Here is a 23,410-nt window from a genome sequence, read left to right on the forward strand (position 1 = left end):
GGTGAATCCAAGAGCGCCAGTGCAATTCATCTTGCACTTGAAGTAGTTGTCGAACTTTCGGATGGAATTCACAATCCTGAGGAAGAGCTTTCGGCTCATCCGATAACGGCGCCGAAATGTTCTCTCGCCATGAAGTGGAGCATCGGCGAAGTAGTCGGAGTAGAGCATGCAGTAGCCTTGCAGACGATGCCGGTTCTTTGCTTTCATCCGCCCCGGCGCCGAGCAACCTCGCCGCGGCTTTTCATTGCTCGCCAGCAGCTGGGCGAGGGCGGCGAGCACCATGAGATGCTCTTCTTCCTGGACGTCGGCCGCGGCTTCCTCCTCCAGCAGCGCGGCAAGCTCTTCCTCCTCATCTGAGTTCATCGCCGAGGCAGGCAAAACGCCGAACACCTTGCGCTCGATGGATGTGTACCCGCCGTTAAACCGCGCCTCCGCGGCCGGAAACGCCTAGCTGCTGTGGGAGGGGCTGCCGCGGTGAAGCACTGCTATTTTCCGACGGGGAATGGCTATCTAGCGGAGTAGGGCGGTGGCCATCGCCGGGATATAGCTAGTGGTGGCCGAGGGCGCGGGGGGTGCGAGGCGAGTCGGGGGAAGAAAACCTTGACTTTTCCCCTGTCGGTGTGGGCCAGGCGTGCTTTTCCCTAGCGCCGGAGCCCCCAACTGCTCCCCAGCGCACCGGGTTCGACCTGTGAGGGCATCTCCAGCCGCGCCCCCAACAGGCCCTCCCCAGGCGATTTTGCCGCGCCGGCGCCAAAAAAACGGCCCAATCGCGCCCCCAGAAGCCCGTTTTTCGCCGGCTCGGGCCAAAACTGGTGCCGGCGGACCCAGGCCGAACCCCGGCGCCCTGGGGGGCGCTTGGGGAGCCGGCACAAGCGAAAAAGGCGCGTGGGCCCGCCCTGGCGGCGACCCGAGGGCCTTTTCCCGCCGCTTCTTGACGCTTTTCCCTCACATCTCCTCCGCTCGCTCGCCTTCCTCCCGCCATTCCCTTCCTTTCTCTCGCCAAATCCCCTCTAGCTCGCCTTCCAGTCACCGCCATGCCGCCGAAGAAGTACGCCATGCCGCGCGCGGCGGCAACCACGACTGGCAACGTGGCCCAGCCGAAGCAGAGGAAGCCGAGGGCGCCGCCATCGAAGCCACCGGGCATGTCGGACGCCGAGTGGAGGGTGGAAGTTCAGCGACGCGACGCAGTCACCGCCGACCGGCGGAACAGGGCCATTGCCAAGAAGGCCCGCAACAACGCGGCGCGTGCGGCGGCGTCTTCCTCATCGGTCGACCACACGGGGATGATGAATCCACCCGTCGTCAGCCACGCCCAGTACGCGCCCTGAGGACAGCAAGGCGTCGGATCTCCATGGGGATCGTCGTCGCCCGGCTACGCCGACGGCGACGCGCACGGGGGGTTCAACCCAAACATGACCTTCCCCCATGGCCACCCCGCGACGCGCACACCCTCGCCCGCCTTCGTCGGCATGCAGTACCCTCCATACAACTACTCGCCGCCCGCCGCCTACGCGTCCACGCCGACGCCCCATCTCCGCCGTGGGCTGCTGCCCTTCTCGCACCTCGGCGACACGGACGACACAGGAGCCGACATGGACGACATCATCGCGACAGGATCGACCGCGGCCGCCGCGTCTCCCGGGTTCGCCACCCAGGACGAGGTAGTGGATCTTAGCGGCGACATGGAGGCCGAGCTCGGCTACGTCTACGGCGAGGACGCGCACGAAGCGCAGGAACCCGAGGAGGAGGACGAGGACGAGGACGAGGAGGAGGAGGAGCCAGCTCCTGATCCGACGGGCGCCAGAAGAAGAAGCGGGCGGCTAGGACAGGCGAAGCGCGCATCAAGTGGACATCCAAGGAGGAGGAATGCCTCGCCGAAGCATGGAAAGTCGTCTGCCTCGACCCGACCACCGGCACGAACCAGAGCTTTGAGACGTACTGGGACCGCATCAAGGCCGAGTTCGACGAGCGGAAGCTCGTCGACCCTTACTTCAAAGGCGTATACATGCAGCGCGGCTCCAAGGCGATGGCGAATCATTGGGGGCGTATCCAGTTGGCGTGCAACAAATGACATGGAATCGTCGAGGAGGTCGCGGCTCGCCCGGAGAGTGGCGCCAGCATTGAGGATCAGGTACGCACGCCGTTCGCCCGCATCTCTTCGTCGTCAATGCCCGCCGCCCGCCAACTGTTTGTTCCTCCGCGCAGCTGCTGCGTATGTTCACCACGTATCGGCGCGACAACCAGGACGCCGACTTCAAGCACCTCCACGTCTACAAACGCATTGACAAGTGCGAGAAGTGGGCGGAAGTCCGACGTACCCTCGACAAGGCCAAGGAGACATACAAGCCGGACGCGACGACTTCGGGCGCGTCAGAGGGGCGGCCGGACGGCCACAAATTGGCAAAGAAGGGGAAAAACGCCGACGCGGCAACCGCGCGAGTGCAGGAGTCCATCGAGCATTGTCTCGCCGACACCCAGGCCCGGGCCGTCCTACGTGAAGAGAAGACCAAGGCGCGGTGGTCGTCGCTGATGAAGAACAGCGCCATCAAGCTCGACCTGCTCCGGACAAACGTCGCCGCGAAGAAAAGGAACACCGACATGGCTTTTTTGATGGGCGGGGCGGACATGCTCCAGAGCAACGACGAGCAGCTCAGGGCGTGGTACATGGCGGATGGAAAAATGTCCGAACCGGCGATTTTCGGCGTCCTGGGAGCGCGACTGGTTTGTTTTTTCGGTGCCGGCACCGAAAAAATAGCTTGGAGGGCCCTGTTAGGGGCGCGGCTAAAGATGCCCTAACAATCGTCCTGGAGCCAAACGAGCAAAGCCAGACAAGAAGGGACCAAGCACACACGAGAGAAACAAGGCTTGCTACGTACAGTGGACGTCGCAAACCATCAAAAAGCAACCGTACGTATGGCAAGCCGCCAAGCCACGAGCAATCAACATATCAAGATCGTGATTCCGCCCATACAATGGTAGCCAGTACAACTTTAGGCTGGAAAGTTTAAAATAATAGTACTGGTACGAAGACATTGTAATCCTCGTGTGTGTTCTTCAAGAAAACATTGTGCAATAAAAACATATGATTGTCGATTTTGGCACCACAAATAGTACAGCGATAATGCAATTGTGTACTAGAGAAGTACAATGGGCCCATCGTTACTTTCTGGAGGAAAGCCTTTACGTACTTGCTTAAGATCCATCAGTAGAAGGGAAAGCATGCTTTGCCATGCAATTTTGTCGTTGTGCATAAAGTTTACTAGTGGTTGGGGTCCTTTTTTTCTGACCAAATACAATAGGGGTCCATCACAGTGAGCTGCTTGAGAGAAAAGTGTGTGTGGGTAGGGAAATATCATATGCTACCGGCTCTTAGGTAATACTGTGATACGTGCTACTGAAAGCCGTTGGATCTCAGATCCGACGGCTCCTGGGAGCTCTTGACGTTTTACAAAAGAAAAGAAACATCAAGAATCTCAAAATTGTACGCAGGTACAATAGCTATTTAGATGTCGCTGGATTTGAGATCCAACGGTCTAGAAGCCCGTATCACGGTATCACCTAAAGGTAAGTAGCACCTGATATTTTCGTGTGCATGCGTTTCTCCATCTTAGAGAAAAAAGAACAAAAACTCACCTTCATCTCATAATCTTTTTAGAAAAACTCTCTCATACCAGCCAACCAGCTTAAAATGACATCGCAAAAAGAAAAGAAAAACCCTACTTTCATATTAAAATCAAAAAAGGAAAAAGATTTTCTTAAAAAGAAACGTTTTCATGGCAGCCAGCCAGCATGTGCTATGTGGCATGGCTGGCTGCTCGCCCCTTCTTTCGGCCTTAATGGGTTTAATTTTCTTGCGTACGTGAAAGAAAAAGATAGCATGCAAAACGAGTGTGTGAAAGAGACTCTTGTCCGGCATCGTGCAGCACTTCAGCGAGTTAGTCATGGTACTACACATGGTTGGGAGCACCACGTCCTGAAGCTTAGCCATGCTCCGTCCGAGCTGCCCTGCCCGTACGGTGGGAGGACACTGTCTATAACCCATCAACAGTGGGAGGACACTGACCGAGAGTATATGTTGATCTGATATCAATTTTCACTGTGACAACCCAGGAATTAAAAAAAATGAGGGAGACTCAGGAATTAAAGTTAGTCGGGCGAAAAGGTCTAAAAAAATAGGTACGATGCAAATCTATTCAACCACAATCATGACATTCAACAATCAAAAATATAGATGAACCAGCTTGTGATTAGATGGTTACGTGGACAGTGGTATTCCCAGCCCGCTAGAGTTTAAGTCTTGATGCTCGCATTTATCCTAAATTTATTTTAGGATTTCCGGCGATACACGTTTAATGAGAGGAGATATTTTCGTCGACTACGAGGTGCCCTGAAAGCTGAACATGCCAAATAAAGTCCCAACTTCCATCATCTGACAACCAACCTAAACAGATCATCAAGGCTAAAGACCTACTAGAAACTACATAAAGCTGGTAGACTTTGAACACGGAAAATGCAAACCGAACTGATCCCTCGAAGGACATAATCTGCAAAGAGCAAGCTTCACTAGGAGGTAGAGGAAGAAGTCTATTTAGCCACTGATCCTTAACACTATAGGACTCCATATCCGCAAAGCCTTGATGACCTCACTTGCTATCTGCTCTACTAGAATAAAGAGGCGCGCGTTGCTGCGCTCGTCCATTTTGGTAAAGAATGATAGAAATAATACAAAAACTGAACATAAAGGTATAGGTGAGATTCAAATTATATCACCTTAATGCAAAACCACAAGACAACTTGGGATAGAAACCTTGTATAGATTCTATCTTTTCATGGAGCATATAGAAAATATGACAATCCGGACACTACGCCATCCACATGATAAAAAGCAAAAATGTACATCCGACAAGAACGAAAGCATATAAGCTGGATGGTTTAACATTAAAGTGGATGCACATACACATTTCCTTAATGATATAGCTAGAAAATATGGTATTTTTATGTTTAATATGATAAGGAGAAAAAACATCACATGTGGAGATTTCCCTGCCTTGGCGCCTTTGGCAATTGTAGCACTGACGGGAGATGGTGATTGAAACTGAGGCAGCGGGAAGCACATAACCCATGGGGAGAGGATAAGCAAGGCAAAAGAGAAGTTAATTAACAAACTAATATTACTCTTTTGGTTGGCACATGCTCAGCTATGATAGTCTGATTGACGACATCTGAGGATGCTATAAAAATGTGTAGATATACAAAATGATGTGAAATGCATTTGCAAAGGGAAAATACGATGTAGCCCAACGGAGCAGAGGTGAGGGAATTGTTCTCGTTTCAGTAGAGTCAACCTGCAAATCATCAACTACTTTTGCATCAAGGTAAAATTAAAAATCTATACATCACAGGTAATTTTGTGAGTTTAACAACATATGAATAAATATTATAATCTATTAGTAACAGATATGAATAAAGTATTCTAGAAAAACATGTATGAATACTGAAGCATGCCATCAATAGTGTGAACATGGAAGAGACATTCGAGTATAGGCATTAGTGGTCCGAAAATGCTCTTTGGAGGCCGAGCTCCATGCAGCTCGTTATCTCAGTGGTCAATCATCGTATCCATCAGCTGCAGCATCGCATTAATTACATGTATTTCAGCTCACAGGCATACACCTCACATTGTATTCTGTATTTACCTACAGTGTCAGCCCATGTTGTCGAAGCCGCGCTGCCAGGCTGGTCAAACGTGCGACCGATTCACCCATCATGTCTAGGTAGTGCAAAAATGTGAACCCTCAGTTCATGAATTGGCACGCAGATGTCCAACAACAAAAATGACAACAGCGATGTTGAACATGTCTATGTCAATACTGGGCGAGCCTACCTGCAGATCTTTCAACAAGATGGCCTCTGCTACTTTCAGGCTGTGTGTGCCCTTATCACTGAGATTTTTTGAACTCTACACATGCCTCCGACAGATCAGATGGGTACGAGGATATCTTCTTCCACCTATTGCTAGGCCAAAAACGTTGTTGACACCGGCTGCTGAAAACCTGATTGCTCGATCTTCATCTATACTCATTTCACATGTGTCTACATCCACCCTTTCCATGAGAAACGAACTGAATTTTAACTTCAGTTTTGGGAGTCCTTTAGTCTTAGCACGCCTTCAAATCCAATCTCTGTCATCAACTTCCTCTTGAACTCACCAATCTGGGAGAAGATATTGCTCAGCTTCTGCACTGAAATCATCCGATGTAACTGCGCCTGGACCTAGGGCAGCGGCTAACTCAGCGGTTCTCTGTCTTTTGTAAATCCGGCAAATCTAGGTCTAGATTGATTTCCATGCCGGCCGGGGGCGGCGATGTGATGAAGTCGCTCTACAGAGTACAGACTGAACGCAAAAGGGGGGAGGCGGGGTGTGGAAAATCATGTTCACACGAGTCAGCACCTAAAACGCAGGCCCATGTACAAATCGTGAACACGAGTTGCTCGCACCGGTGTATCCCTATTAAATAGCGATCGTATATATAGCTAAAAAGGCACACACTACGCATCCTGATGCCACAACGACCGACACAGATTACAGCCTCCAGGCAGCTCGTCCGCCAAAACGCCTCTTTCTCAGTGGTCGAGCTATATAAGATATCTAATGAAGAAACGACTTAGCAATTGGGAACCTGCAGTATTAAGTAATGTATTGAGAACAAAGCCTACTTGATTTTCGTTGATGACATTTGTTTTATCCATCCCTCTTCACCATCAACACCAAACTTAGAATTGCTTCTGAGATTTGTCGGACACTGAAAAATGCAGCAATCAAATTACTACAACTAAAGAAACTCTGTGAGTTGAGAGGGATTAGATGGCAATTTGAACAAGCTTCTATGGGCGGAGGAGATGGTGACTGCGGCAACCACCAGCTTCACTTCATCTCCTTTGCCAAACACGCTTCATTGCACCGCCAGAGCGTGTCCACCGCACACCCTCGTCGTTGGGAAGGGAGGATTGGAGGAACAGCGAGATCGACAACAAGAACATGCTTTCGTGGGGCATCTTTGTTGCCGGGAAGGGGGAGGTTGAGCATCCTGGAGGCGCGCCAAGGAGCAGCTGTCGTCCCCATTGGCATACTGTGAAGCGGAGACAATGCTCCAATGCTGAGGCATAGCGAGGAAAAAATCCTACAAAGGAGGAGAGACTACAGAGGCCCTATGCACACGTCGAGGAGGATGGCTGACTGAGTCATGCCGAACGCCGCCACCGCCACAGGGAAAGTAAAGGTGAGGATGAAGGAAATATGCCCTAGAGGCAATAATAAAGTTATTATTTATTTCCCTATATCATGATAAAAGTTTATTATTCATGCTAGAATTGTATTAACCGGAAACATAATACATGTGTGAATACATAGACAAACAGAGTGTCACTAGTATGCCTCTACTTGACAAGCTCGTTAATCAAAGATGATTATGTTTCCTAACCATGGACAAAGAGTTGTCATTTGATTAACGGGATCACATCATTAGTTGAATGATCAGATTGACATAACCCATTCCATTAGCTTAGCACCCGATCGTTTAGTATGTTGCTATTGCTTTCTTCATGACTTATACATGTTTCTATGACTATGAGATTATGTAACTCCCGTGTGCCGGAGGAACACTTTTTGTGCTGCCAAACGTCACAACGTAACTGGGTGATTATAAAGGTGCTCTACAGGTGTCTCCAAAGGTACATGTTGGGTTGACGTATTTCGAGATTAGGATTTGTCAGTCCGATCGTCGGAGAGGTATCTCTGGGCCCTATCGGTAATGCACATCACTTAAGCCTTGCAAGCATTGCAACTAATGAGTTAGTTGCGGGATGATGTATTACGGAACGAGTAAAGAGACTTGCCGGTGACGAGATTGAACTAGGTATTGGATACCGACGATCGAATCTCGGGCAAGTAACATACCGATGGCAAAGGGAACAACATATGTTGTTATGCGGTCTGACCAATAAAAGATCTTCGTAGAATATGTAGGAACCAATATGGGCATCCAGGTCCCGCTATTGGTTATTTACCGGAGACGTGTCTCGGTCATGTCTACATTGTTCTCGAACCCGTAGGGTCCGCACGCTTAAGGTTTCGATGACAGTTATATTATGAGTTTATACGTTTTGATGTACCGAAGGTTGTTCGGAGTCCCGGATGAGATCACGAACATGACGAGGAGTCTCGAAATGGTCGAGACATAAAGATTGATATATTGGAAGCCTATGTTTGGATATCGGAAGTGTTCCGGGTGAAATCGGGATTTTACCGGAGTACCGGGAGGTTACCGGAACCCCCCGGGAGCTATATGGGCCTTAGTGGGCCTTAGTGGAAAAAGAGGAGAGGCGGCAATGGCTGGGCCGCGCGTCCCTCCCCCCTAGTCCGAATAGGACAAGGAGAGAGGGGGCCGGCGCCCCCCTCCTTCTCTCTCTCTCTCTTTTCCCACCTCGCGAATCCTATTCCAACTAGGAAAGGGGGGGAGTCCTACTCCCGGAGGGAGTAGGACTCCTCCTGGCGCGCCCTACGATGGCCGGCCGGCCTCCCCAACTTGAACCTTTATATACGGAGGCAGGGGCACCCCATAGAGACACAAGTTGATCCACGTGATCATATTCTTAGCCGTGTGCAGTGCCCCCTTCCACCATAGTCCTCGATAATATTGTAGCAGTGCTTAGGCGAAGCCCTGCGACAGTAGTACATCAAGATCGTCACCACGCCGTCGTGCTGACGGAACTCTTCCCCGACACTTTGCTGGATCGGAGTCCGGGGATCGTCATCGAGCTGAACGTGTGCTAGAACTCGGAGGTGCCGTAGTTTCGGTGCTTGATCGGTCGGGCCATGAAGACGTACGACTACATCAACCGCGTTGTGCTAACGCTTCCGCTGTTGATCTACAAGGGTACATAGATCACACTCTCCCCTCTCGTTGCTATGCATCATCATGATCTTGCGTGTGCGTAGGAAATTTTTTAAAATTACTACGTTCCCCAACAGTGGCATCCGAGCCTAGGTTTTATGTGTTGATGTTATATGCACGAGTAGAACACAAGTGAGTTGTGGGCGATATAAGTCATACTGCTTACCAGCATGTCATACTTTGGTTCGGCGGTATTGTTGGACGAAGCGGCCCGGACCGACATTACGCGTACACTTACGCGAGACCGGTTCTCCCGACGTGCTTTGCACATAGGTGGCTTGCGGGTGACAGTTTCTCCAACTTTAATTGAACCGAGTGTGGCTACGCCCGGTCCTTGCGAAGGTTAAAATAGCACCAACTTGACAATCTATCGTTGTGGTTTTGATGCGTAGGTAAGATTGGTTCTTGCTTAAAGCCCGTAGCAGCCATGTAAAACTTGCAACAACAAAGTAGAGGACGTCTAACTTGTTTTTGCAGGCCATGTTGTGATGTGATATGGTCAAGACATGATGCTAAATTTTATTGTATGAGATGATCATGTTTTGTAACTGAGTTATCGGCAACTGGCAGGAGCCATATGGTTGTCGCTTTATTGTATGCAATGCAATCGCGATGTAATGCTTTACTTTATCATTAAGCGGTAGCGATAGTCGTGGAAGCATAAGATTGGCGAGACGACAACGATGCTACGATGGAGATCAAGGTGTCGCGCCGGTGACGATGGTGATCATGACGGTGCTTTGGAGATGGAGATCACAAGCACGAGATGATGATGGCCATACCATATCACTTATATTGATTGCATGTGATGTTTATCTTTTATGCATCTTATCTTGCTTTGATTGACGGTAGCATTATAAGATGATCTCTCACTAAATTATCAAGAAGTGTTCTCCCTGAGTATGCACCATTGCAAAAGTTCTTCGTGTTGAGACACCACGTGATGATCGGGTGTGATAGGCTCTACGTTCAAATACAACGGGTGCAAAACAGTTGCACACGCGGAATACTCAGGTTATACTTGACGATCCAAGCATATACAGATATGGCCTCGGAACACGGAGACCGAAAGGTCGAGCGTGAATCATATAGTAGATATGATCAACATAGTGACCAATGAAACTACTCCATCTTACGTGATGATCGGACATGGTTTAGTTGATTTGGATCACGTAATCACTTAGAGGATTAGAGGGATGTCTATCCAAGTGGGAGTTCTTAAGTAATATGATTAATTGAACCTAAAATTATCATGAACTTAGTACCTAATAGTATCTTACTTATGTATGTTTGATTGTAGATAGATGGCCCGTACTGTTGTTTCATTGAATTTTAATGCGTTCCTTGAGAAAGCAAAGTTGAAAGATGACGGTAGCAATTACATGGACTGGGTCCGTAACTTGAGGATTATCCTCATTGCTGCACAGAAGAATTACGTCCTGGAAGCACCGCTGGGTGCCAGACCTGCTGTTGGAGCAACACCAGATGTTATGAACGTCTGGCAGAGCAAAGCTGATGACTACTCGATAGTTCAATGTGCCATGCTTTATGGCTTAGAACCGGGACTTCAACGACGTTTTGAAAGTCATGGGGCATATGAGATGTTCCAGGAGTTGAAGTTAATATTTCAAGCAAATGCCCGGATTGAGAGATATGAAGTCTCCAATAAGTTCTATAGCTGCAAGATGGAGGAGAACAGTTCTGTCAATGAGCATATACTCAAAATGTCTGGGTATAATAATCACTTGATTCAAATGGAAGTTAATCTTCCAGATGATTGCGTCATTGACAGAATTCTCCAATCACTGCCACCAAGCTACAAGAGCTTCGTGATGAACTATAATATGCAAGGGATGAATAAGACTATTCCCGAGCTCTTCGCAATGCTGAAAGCTGCGGAGGTAGAAATCAAGAAGGAGCATCAAGTGTTGATGGTCAACAAGACCACTAGTTTCAAGAAAAAGGGCAAAGGGAAGAAGAAGGGGAACTTCAAGAAGAACAGCAAGCAAGTTGCTGCTCAAGAGAAGAAACTCAAGTCTGGATCTAAGCCTGAAACTGAGTGCTTCTACTGCAAGCAGACTGGTCACTAGAAGCGGAACTGCCCCAAGTATTTGGCGGATAAGAAGGATGGCAAGGTGAACAAAGGTATATGTGATATACATGTTATTGATGTGTACCTTACTAATGCTCACAGTAGCACCTGGGTATTTGATACTGGTTCTGTTGCTAATATTTGCAACTCGAAACAGGGACTACGGATTAAGCGAAGATTAGCTAAGGACGAGGTGACGATGCGCGTGGGAAACGGTTCCAAAGTCGATGTGATCGCGGTCGGCACGCTACCTCTACATCTACCTTCGGGATTAATGTTAGACCTAAATAATTGTTATTTGGTGCCAGCGTTAAGCATGAACATTATATCTGGATCTTGTTTGATGCGAGACGGTTATTCATTTAAATCAGAGAATAATGCTTGTTCTATTTATATGAGTAATATCTTTTATGGTCATGCACCCTTGAAGAGTGGTCTATTCTTATTGAATCTCGATAGTAGTGACACACATATTCATAATGTTGAAACCAAAAGAAGCAGAGTTGATAATGATAGTGCAACTTATTTGTGGCACTGCCGTTTAGGTCATATCGGTGTAAAGCGCATGAAGAAACTCCATACTGATGGACTTTTGGAACCACTTGATTATGAATCACTTGGTACTTGCGAACCGTACCTCATGGGCAAGATGACTAAAACACCGTTCTCCGGTACTATGGAGAGAGCAACCGATTTGTTGGAAATCATACAAATAGATGTATGTGGTCCGATGAATATTGAGGCTCATGGCGGATATCGTTATTTTCACACCTTCAAAGATGACTTAAGCAGATATGGGTATATCTACTTAATGAAACATAAGTCTGAGACATTTGAAAAGTTTAAAGAATTTCAGAGTGAAGTTGAAAATCATCGTAACAAGAAAATAAAGTTTCTACGATCTGATCGTGGAGGAGAATATTTGAGTTACGAGTTTGGTGTACATTTGAAACAATGCGGAATAGTTTCGCAACTCACGCCACCCGGAACACCATAGCGTAATGATGTGTCCGAACGTCGTAATCATACTTTACTGAATACGGTGTGATCTATGATGTCTCTTACTGATTTACCTCTACGTTTTGGGGTTATGCTTTAGAGACGGCCGCGTTCACGTTAAATAGGGCACCATCAAAATCCGTTGAGACGACGCCTTATGAACTATGGTTTGGCAAGAAACCAAAGTTGTCGTTTCTGAAAGTTTGGGGCTGCGATGCTTATGTGAAAAAGGTTCAACCTGATAAGCTCGAACCCAAATCGGAGAAATGTGTCTTCATAGGATATCCAAAGGAGAATATTGGATACACGTTCTATCACAGATCCGAAGGCAAGACTTTTGTTGCTAAGTTCGAAAACTTTCTGGAGAAGGAGTTTCTCTCGAAAGATGTGAGTGGGAGGAAAGTAGAACTTGACAAGGTAATTGTACCTGCTCCCTTATTGGAAAGTAGTACATCACAGAAACCTGTTTCTGCAACACCTACACCAATTAGTGAGGAAGCTAATGATAATGATCATGAAACTTCAGGAAAAGATACTACTGAACCTCATAGATCAACCAGAGTGAGATCCGCGCCAGAGTGGTACGGTAATCCTGTTCTGGAAGTCATGCTGCTAGATCATGATGAACCTACGAACTATGAAGAAGCGATGGTGAGCCCAGATTCCGCAAAATGGCTTGAAACCATGAAATCTGAGATGGGATCCATGTATGAGAACAAAGTATGGATTTTGATTGACTTGCCTGATGACCGGCAAGCAATTGAGAATAAATGGATCTTCAAGAAGAAGACTGACGCTAACGGTAATATTACTGTCTACAAAGCTCGACTTGTCGCAAAAGGGTTTCGGCAAGTTCAAGGGGTTGACTACGATGAGATCTTCTTACCCGTAGCGATGCTTAAGTCTGTCCGAATCATGTTAGCAATTGCCGCATTTTATGATTATGAAATTTGGTAGATGGATGTCAAAACTGCATTCCTGAATGGATTTCTGGAAGAAGAGTTGTATATGATGCAACCGGAAGGTTTTGTCGATCCAAAGGGAGCTAACAAAGTGTGCAAGCTCCAGCGATCCATTTATGGACTGGTGCAAGCCTCTCGGAGTTGGAATAAACGTTTTGATAGTGTGATCAAAGCATTTGGTTTTATACGGACTTTCGGAGAAGCCTATATTTACAAAAGTGAGTGGGAGCTCTGTAGCATTTCTGATATTGTATGTGGATGACATATTACTGATTGGAAATGATATAGAATTTTTGGATAGCATAAAGGGATACTTGAATAAGAGTTTTTCAATGAAAGACCTCGATGAAGCTGCTTACATATTAGGCATAAAAATCTATAGAGATAGATCAAGACGCTTAATTGGACTTTCACAAAGCACATACCTTGACAAGATTTTGAAGAAGTTCAAAATGGATCAAGCAAAGAAAGGGTTCTTGCCTGTGTTACAAGGTGTGAAGTTGAGTCAGACTCAATGCCCGACCACTATAGAAGATAGAGAGAAAATGAAAGATGTTCCCTATGCTTCAGCCATAGGCTCTATCATGTATGCAATGCTGTGTACCAGACCTGATGTGTGCCTTGCTATAAGTCTAGCAGGGAGGTACCAAAGTAATCCAGGAGTGGATCACTGGACAGCGGTCAAGAACATCCTGAAGTACCTGAAAAGGACTAAGGATATGTTTCTCGTATATGGAGGTGACAAAGAGGTCATCGTAAACGGTTACGTTGATGCAAGCTTTGACACTGATCCGGACGATTCTAAATCGCAAACCGGATACGTGTTTACATTAAACGGTGGAGCTGTCAGTTGGTGCAGTTCTAAACAAAGCGTCATGGCGGGATCTACATGTGAAGCGGAGTACATAGCTGCTTCGGAAGCAGCAAACGAAGGAGTCTAGATGAAGGAGTTCATATCCGATCTAGGTGTCATACCTAGTGTATCGGGTCCAATGAAAATCTTTTGTGACAATACTGGTGCAATTGCCTTGGCGAAGGAATCCAGATTTCACAAAAGAACCAAGCACATCAAAAGACGCTTCAATTCCATCCGGGATCTAGTCCAGGTGGAAGACATAGAGATTTGCAAGATACATACGGAGCTGAATGTAGCAGACCTGTTGACTAAGCCTCTTCCACAAGCAAAACATGATCAGCACCAAAGCTCCATGGGTGTTAGAATCATTACTGTGTAATCTAGATTATTGACTCTAGTGCAAGTGGGAGACTGAAGGAAATATGCCCTAGAGGCAATAATAAAGTTATTATTTATTTCCTTATATCATGATAAAAGTTTATTATTCATGCAAGAATTGTATTAACCGGAAACATAATACATGTGTGAATACATAGACAAACAGAGTGTCACTAGTATGCCTCTACTTGACTAGCTCATTAATCAAAGATGGTTATGTTTCCTAACCATGGACAAAGAGTTGTCATTTGATTAACGGGATCACATCATTAGTTGAATGATCTGATTGACATGACCCATTCCATTAGCTTAGCACCCGATCGTTTAGTATGTTGCTATTGCTTTCTTCATGACTTATACATGTTCTTATGACTATGAGATTATGTAACTCCCGTGTGCCGGAGGAACACTTTGTGTGCTGCCAAACGTCACAACGTAACTGGGTGATTATAAAGGTGCTCTACAGGTGTCTCCAAAGGTACATGTTGGGTTGACGTATTTCGAGATTAGGATTTGTCACTCCGATCGTCGGAGAGGTATCTCTGGGCCCTCTCGGTAATGCACATCACTTAAGCCTTGCAAGCATTGCAACTAATGAGTTAGTTGCGGGATGATGTATTACGGAACGAGTAAAGAGACTTGCTGGTAACGAGATTGAACTAGGTATAGGATACCGATGATCGAATCTCGGGCAAGTAACATACCGATGACAAAGGGAACAACGTATGTTGTTATGCGGTCTGACCGATAAAAGATCTTCGTAGAATATGTAGGAACCAATATGGGCATCCAGGTCCCGCTATTGGTTATTGACCGGAGACGTGTCTCGGTCATGTCTACATTGTTCTCGAACCCGTAGGGTCCGCACGCTTAAGGTTTCGATGACAATTATATTATGAGTTTATACGTTTTGATGTACCGAAGGTTGTTTGGAGTCCCGGATGAGATCACGGACATGACGAGGAGTCTCGAAATGGTCGAGACATAAAGATTGATATATTGGAAGCCTATGTTTGGATATCGGAAGTGTTCCGGGTGAAATCGGGATTTTACCGGAGTACCGGGAGGTTACCGGAACCCCCCGGGAGCTATATGGGCCTTAGTGGGCCTTAGTGGAAGAAGAGGAGAGGCGGCAAGGGCTGGGCCGCGCGCCTCTCCCCGTAGTCCGAATAGGACAAGGAGAGAGGGGGCCGGCGCCCCCCTCCTTCTCTCTCTCTCTTTTCCCACCTCGCGAATCTTATTCCAACTAGGAAAGGGGGGGGGGGGGTCCTACTCCCGGAGGGAGTAGGACTCCTCCTGGCGTGCCCTATGATGGCCGGCCGGCCTCCCCCTCTTGAACCTTTATATACGGAGGCAGGGGCACCCCATAGAGACACAAGTTGATCCACGTGATCATATTCTTAGCCGTGTGCGGTGCCCCCTTCCACCATAGTCCTCGATAATATTGTAGCAGTGCTTAGGCGAAGCCCTGCGACAGTAGTACATCAAGGTCGTCACCACGCCGTCGTGCTGACGGAACTCTTCCCCGACACTTTGCTGGATCGGAGTCCGGGGATCGTCATCGAGCTGAACGTGTGCTAGAACTCGGAGGTGCCGTAGTTTCGGTGCTTGATCGGTCGGGCCGTGAAGACGTACGACTACATCAACCGCGTTGTTCTAACGCTTCCGCTGTCGATCTACAAGGGTACGTAGATCACACTCTCCCCTCTCGTTGCTATGCATCATCATGATCTTGCGTGTGCATAGGAAATTTTTGAAATTACTACGTTCCCCAACAGAGGAGACGCCCTGCACCTCAACACGGGCTTGGGGAAAGAGAAGAGAAACCAACCGCGAGGCATCCCATACGCACTTTCCCAGCCCAATTCGGCCCGATAAATGACATGAAGCCCAGGTAACTCTGCGGAGCAGCTACCCAAGAGACGAATGCAGATGACCAGACGATGCGTGATAGATGAAATGGAACGGCCAATGAATCAAAGCGTTGTGGTGGCTCGTAGCTCGCCCCATTATACTGTTTCTTAATGAGTTTTGCCCCCAGCATCAGCACCTTTTGATTTTCCTCCTTTATTATCTAAAAATAGCCCAACAAGAAATCCAACGGAAAATTAGCCTGATGAGAACTATGGGATCATTGAACAACTTTCTCTCAAAAACAATATCATCTTTGCATCTTCATATAGTCCAGAACCCAGGGTATGGCAGAAACACCCACAAGTACAACTATCTAATATCTATATCAAAACTTCTAATCCATCTACCAAAATAGTCATTAAGATTGACTTCAGTTTTCTTAAATCAAAAGAACATTTAAAATGACTCGAAACCAATCTAGCTAAATACTGGAAGAACAGATGATCAACGGTTTTGTCCCGTCCACAACACACACAAAAATTATCGTCTTTCCATCCCCTCCCGAGCAAATTATCTCTAGTAAAATAATATTTTTAACCATAAGACATAGGAAAACTTTGATTTTAGGAGGAATTTTATTTTTTCACAAAAATCCAAGAAAATCCACATTCAGAAACTATCGTCATTCTATATAAAGAGTTGACAAAAAATTCCCATAGTTCTTCTAAAATTGAAACCATCCCAACCTTTAAGTAGCACTTCACCAACAATAATGGTATGATCAGAGATTAGAATGTATAATCTAACATTGGCAAAATTTGGAGGCTTATGTCCAAACAACCAGTCCTCCAAACCATGATATTATTCCCATCCCTAATTTTCTTTGCAATGTTGACATATCCTTAATTTTCAGTGAACTAGAATTGAAGTGAGGGTCTCCCACTTTAGGCTTGACCCCAAAGAGACAATTATTGATAACATACTTATTAAGAAGAACATTTTGCCAAAGTCCAGTTTCAGTTTCTAGCTTCCAGAACCATTTGGCCAATAATGTTTTGTTCATAAGCTCCAAATTAAAAACCCCAGACCCCCCCCCCCCCCCAAACCCGATCTTTGGGTTTACAACACATTTCAGTTCACTAAATGATATCAAGTCCATCTCTAAAAAATCAATCCTTTTCTTAACCACTACAGGAATGGGATAGAAAGGACATCATATAAAGGGGACTATTAGTCAGACAAGCCTGCACCAAAGTCAATCTACCAGCAATGTTTAACAATTTTTCTTGCCAGCAACTACATCTTTTTCCATATTATCTTTCACACCTTTGGAATGTGTTGAGTATAATGTTTATTAGGAAAGACGAGATAGACTAGGATTTGTTCTGGCTTGTCTTGCACTCCAAGTAGATGATTGTACTCCTATATATATGTCCACGAGGCTCAAGCAATACAATGAACTATTTCACCAATCCTCTCTCTTTTAGCATGGTATCAGCCTAATCACGATCCAAACCCTAGCCGCCGCCGCTTCCGCACCCGCGCGCCGCTCCCGGGGCGGTCGGCCTCCATGACCGCCGCCGGGGGCTGCGCCGCCCGTACCCATCGTTCGTCCGCCGGCCGTGTTGGTCGGTTGCCCTAGAGAGTCTTTTTCCCGATCCTTTGATCCGGGTTTTCTCTCTCTCGCCGGTCACTTTGATCGGCGTCTCTTTTTCGATTTTTTAGTCTACGTGATCCGGTTTGTGTCGCCCACCACTGCCGTCGACCCCGTGCGCCTCTACTCCAACACCGGCGTAATCGGCCTACTTCTTCACCGACCAGGCGGCCACGCGCACCGTCTGCGCCGATCTTCGTCACGCTGTCAGGGTTCTTCGCCTACTTCGAGCACCGCCGCCGCACTCCTAACCTAGCCGCCGCCGCCGTCAGGCCGCCGCCGCTCTTCTTTGGTCGCCGCCGCCGCCGCCGTCCACCCCGTTCATCTTCGTCCAGCACCAGCTCGTCACCAGCGTCGCCGTCATCTATCCCGACCGCTTCATCTACTCCGACAACCGCGTGTGACATTGGCCCCGCGCCGATGGACGCCGCAATCGTCGTCGAGTTCTTCTCTGCTGGCCCCTCTGACTTCTCCGACATGGCGTACAGCTCGTACAGGTCCCTCGTCTACGGATGTCCGGTGCTGGCAACACCGATGCGTGCCTTCATCCACGACATGTCTCCAGTCCTGGCAAGCCTGGTCGACGCTTCGTCAACTTCATCTTCGTCCGTCTATGCATGCCCGGTGCTGGCAACACCGGTGCGTGCCTTCGACCACGATGTGTCCCCGGGCTTGGCAAACCCGCCGCGACGCGTCGTCAACAACATTTTCTTCCCGGCGCACCCCTACTTCGACACCACTGCGCCCATGCTAACTCGGCGTGCTCTTGCGCCCGCGGCTCCACGGCGACTTTCTCGACACCGGCTACCCCGACTCGACATCGACCACGACATTCTTCGCACGGCTACCTCGACCATGGCTCCACCACCCACGCTCTCGGCTACATCGACAAACGGCACAAAGGGCTACCGCCTTGCTTGAGCAACCTCGTCGGTTGCCACTCCAGTCACGACTCAGTGATGCGTCGACCGTTACGACTTGGGGGGGGGGGGTGTCAGTCGGCTTGCCTTCGGATTCTTCTTCAATCTCACCGTTTGCGTCGCTACCGTTGTGACTGCGGGGGGATGTTGAGTATAATGTTTATTAGGAAAGACGAGATAGACTAGGATTTGTTCTGGCTTGTCTTGTACTCCAAGTAGATGATTGTACTTCTATATATATGCCCACGAGGCTCAAGCAATACAACAACAATTCCACCAAACCTCTCCCTCCTTTTAACAGAATGTTTGTTTCTAATTCTAAACAGGATACCTAAATACTTTCAAAGGAACATCTCTCAACATTTTTTCTTGCTAGCAACTAAATCTTTTTTCCATCTTATCTTTCACACCTTTGGAATGTTTGTTTCTAATTCTAAACAGGATACCTAAATACTTTCAAAGGAACATCTCTCTATTTATAAGTAAGAATATCTCGATATGGCCAAGCTTTTCTATGGCTTCTCCAAAAAAGAAAAGTTCACTTTTATGGAAGTTTATAGTTAGGCTATACATCTGTTCAAAGCCACATAAAATAAATTAAAATATCTAGCAGAAGCACTCATCTCATCATCTCACAGCAGAAGAATTGTGTCATCAACATATTGTAACATATTGACCCCATGATCAAGAACCTCCCCCCTCCCCTGACCAAACAAAAATACTCCTTTAAAAATCTTATTATGACTAGCCCTCTCCATTATAATAGCAAGGGTAATAATAGCTAAGTAGAGAGGCAGTGGACAGAGAACATCTCCTTCCTCAGTCCTTTATGAGCAGTTTTAATGTAAGGAACATTATTATTATTGACATTAATCCCCACATGACCACCTCTCATAGTACACATAACGGTGTCACTTTATTTATTAGGAGATCTGTTTAGTGTCAATACGTAATGCACAAAGGGCAATTTGATTTTATCATGTGCCTTTTCAAAGTCGATTAATAAGGCACTTTGTTTTTATGATATATAGTGTTTAGGGCGTCATGTAGTACAACAACCCCCCTCCATGATGTACCTACCTTCTAAAAGCAGTTTTAGTATGAGATATGACAGGGTTAGCCACCAGACTCAATCTATTCATGAGTACTTTGATGAAGTATGAGACATGTATTAGTACTAGTGTGATAACAGTTGTATACTTTGATAAGTCGGAAGCATATTTTAATAAGAACACGAGTTTTTCCAAAGTCAAAATGTCTATTTTGACCAAGTTTAAGATAAACTATCAACAAAATAATTAAATGTAAAACTATACTTCACGATGAATCTAAAAGGCAGTGAAGTATACCCTTGAACATGAGGGGCAACATTGCGGTAAAATATTTCATTCCTTTGAGTCCAGATACTCCTACAGCCCAAGATTATAATGTTCGGAATGATTCTCAACCAACAGTTTTTGAGTAAAAGTGCAAACCCCTAATAGGGTTTTTTTTTTCGAAAAGGGGGGACTCTCCGGCCTCTGCATCAGAACGATGCATACGGCCACATTTATAGATAAAATCCCCTAATAGGTAGAGAAGGGTTCTTCTTGTCTTTCATTACCGATGGCATAGTCGTAACTTTGCAAGTGAAAGAAGGTTTCTAGTGTTAATTTTGTCATGTAACAACAGCCAGAAGACGATATTTTATCTTTGAGGCACGTTTCCAGAGCTTTTTGAACAACACGTGAGCATCACCTTCACCTCTTAAGACTTTGAAAGACTGTACATCTTCATTGCAGAGTAGCTTCATGAGTTCCATCTTCCAAGAGTAGCTTCACTTTTCATTCTGAACCACATTTTGTCTCCACAGAATTGTGTTTTGCAGCAGCATGAACTGCTGATGAGCCTGGGCGCAGTGAAAGGTCTATGAACTATTTCTTCCAGGTTATCAACTTCCATAACATTCTGGAGAGATGCATGCTCATGTTGTTATTTTAGGCGCGAAGACGCAAATCTTCATCTGTTAGGCATAGCTGAGACCGAGGGAGGTTATTCAGTTACATTCAGCAATTTTTTTTTGACATAGGGAGAGTACATGATTATCTCGTATATGGTTGAGGTTATTGTAAAGAGTTGTAATCATGTGTGATACAAGGATGTCGTGCTGCAAGATCATACATCATAAGTATATTCCGAAGTTTCGCATTGCATACACATCACATCATACAAGTTCATATATGTAGCTTTGGAGGAACAACAATGGTGACATAATCATATGGCGTCACAAGTATATAATGTGCCAAAGTGGCTGGGTTTATTTACTACTAGTAGGCGGGCGTAGAACATGACACATCACAACATCACAGAAGATCGAGAGAGCTCCTGAAGATCACCCAGTAGTCAGCTGCTGCAGGTTCCTGACGACGAGAGGGAGCCCGTACCTGGGCAGCAGGGTGACGAAATTGCTGGGCTTGTGCACGTAAGTGGGTGACAGGGAGAAGGAGAAGCTCCTGAGGATGGTGGCTATCACGATCTGCACCTCAACCATGGCAAAGTTCTGCCCGGCGCAGACCCTCGGCCCATATGAGAAGGCCAGCAGCGATCGTGAAAGCTTGGTGTCCACCGAGACGCCATTCTGGAACCTCATGGGGTTAAACTCGTCGGCGTCGGGTCCCCAGACCTCTTTGTCCCGGTGCAACATCAGCAGCGGGATCGACATCATCGTTCCTTTCGGCACCTTCATGCTGGCGAGGACGGTGTCCCAGCCGGTCTTCCTCTGCAGGAAAGTTATGGGGCCATAGAGCCTCAGTGTCTCCAAGAGTAACATGTCAAGCTGCAAGTCACCACGGCATGCAGGCACTTATTAGATGTATGTATGTATATATGTACTGTATGTACTCCATGGACAGCGATCGATATTCGATAGCGTACCAGCTTGAGTTTGCCAAGGGTGTCAAACGGGGGTGGCTGGTGACGGCAACAAGCAGGATATTCCCGGACGACTTCCTCCCTGACCATCTCCTGCCAGCGTGGGTAGCTGGCGAGCAGGAACATCGCCCAGGTGATGACGCTGGCGCTGGTTTCGTACCCCGCCACGAATAGAGTTCTGCACTCGCCGATCATCTCCTGGGTGCTCAGAGTCTCAGCGCCGCTGCCACTGCGACATGCCTGCAGCTGCAACATCTGCCCGAGCAGGTCGTCTTCATAGACGCTGCTGGCAAGTCGCGCCTTTAGGATGTGTGAGATCTTGCTTGTGACAAGCTTTTCGAGCTGCCATGTACGATGGTTGCGGCGTGTCGGCAGGTACCTAGAATTATTAACCAATATTAACATTCATCAATTCATTCGTATATATTCCGGACGGTCTTGCAAGTTCCTGCCTACCTGAATCCAGGTAACGGAGGATCAGCGAACGCATATGCGGCAATCTCCATCTGCTCCCTTCCGGCGACCATCACCTCCCGGGCCTCCTCGTGGTCCTTGCCCAACATCACTCGCGCAATGACACCCATGGCTATCTCGTCCGAGTCGTGCCTCATGTCTATCTCGGCTTGCTGCCGCCCTTGCAGTTGGGCGCACCACCGTTCCATCGTCTGCTGCGTGCACTCCCACGCTATTGCTGACATGGACTGAAAACAAACATTCAAACATACGTAATGTTCTCTTCTGATTCACTAAAAATTGATATGGAAAAATTTAGTAAGTAGTAACCTTGATCGTCTCCTGGTTGAAAGCCGGGTGGACGAATTTGCGGCGTCGCTTCCAGTCGTCTCCGTCTGCAAATATGACCCCGTTCCCTAGAATTGAGTCCAGGCTCGGATTCAAGTATTCTTTTTGGAACACGTCTGTCCTGTCGCTGAACATTTGCTTCACAAGCTCCATGTCAGTACAACACAGGGCTGGTGTCGGGCCCAACCAGTACAGGAATGTTTTTCCTGATTAATTGCACAGCACATAGATATGGGATTGTATTTATATTACACACCATATAACGATCGATTACGTAGGTGGTTAGATAGACACTGAATTGATTAATTACCATACTGGGAGGCCCATTCCCGGAAGAAGGGTTGCACAGTGGTGATGCAGTCGTGGGAGCTAGTATCCAGAGGCTTGGCTCTCCCAGCGACAAGCATCGTATGGCACTCCGGCAGGGACCCGACAAGGAACCTGTAAGGTGGACCTCGGATGCCCTGCCGCGCGAACCACCTGGCCACGGCGTACGGCCTCCAAATCAGATACCATGCTGCTCTTATGGTCACCAGCAGCATGAGGACGGTGGCCAGGGCTTGCCCTATGTTAGGCTCCATGACTGGCTCTTAGTACGTGCTTGACCTATGATTGATTGTTCTCCGGCAGCAGTTTTGTGGCACTTATATAGCAGCACTGGACCTAGACGGTATACCCACTTGCCTAGCTTTTTAAGTTAGAGCATCTCCAGCCGCGGTCCCAACAGGCCCTCTCCAGGCGTTTTTGCCGCGCCGGCGCCCAAAATTTGGCCCAGTCGCGTCCTCAGGAACCCATTTTTCGTTGGTTTGGGCCGAAATCGGTGCCGGCGGCCCCAGGCCGAACCCGGCGCGCTGGGGGCGCTCAGGGCGCCGGGCGAGGGGTTTTGGCGCGAAAACTCGGCGGGCCCGCCGAGTCAGTGGCACGCACCTCGTCTTCCCCAGAACGCCTCGGTTTCCCGCGAGGAATCAATGGCAAGGTTGCCGCCGGTCAGTCTTGCCATTGATTCCTCATCACGGGCGGCACATCATGG

At 47.4% G+C, this 23,410-nt stretch overlaps 1 protein-coding gene across 1 annotated transcript; it reads right to left on the minus strand.

The window, feature by feature from the left end:
• Positions 1-21,040: 21,040 nt before the first annotated feature.
• Positions 21,041-22,961, minus strand: LOC123105205 (cytochrome P450 709B2-like). Its single transcript, XM_044527227.1, has 5 exons — positions 22,691-22,961; positions 22,363-22,586; positions 22,036-22,280; positions 21,583-21,958; positions 21,041-21,484 (listed from the first exon to the last, which is right to left on the minus strand). Exons 1-5 carry the CDS (start codon positions 22,959-22,961, stop codon positions 21,041-21,043), a joined length of 1,560 nt encoding a protein of 519 aa, XP_044383162.1.
• Positions 22,962-23,410: the final 449 nt, after the last annotated feature.

The sequence above is a fragment of the Triticum aestivum genome, chromosome 5A, assembly GCF_018294505.1.
Source record: "Triticum aestivum cultivar Chinese Spring chromosome 5A, IWGSC CS RefSeq v2.1, whole genome shotgun sequence".
Classification (NCBI taxonomy): domain Eukaryota; kingdom Viridiplantae; phylum Streptophyta; class Magnoliopsida; order Poales; family Poaceae; genus Triticum; species Triticum aestivum.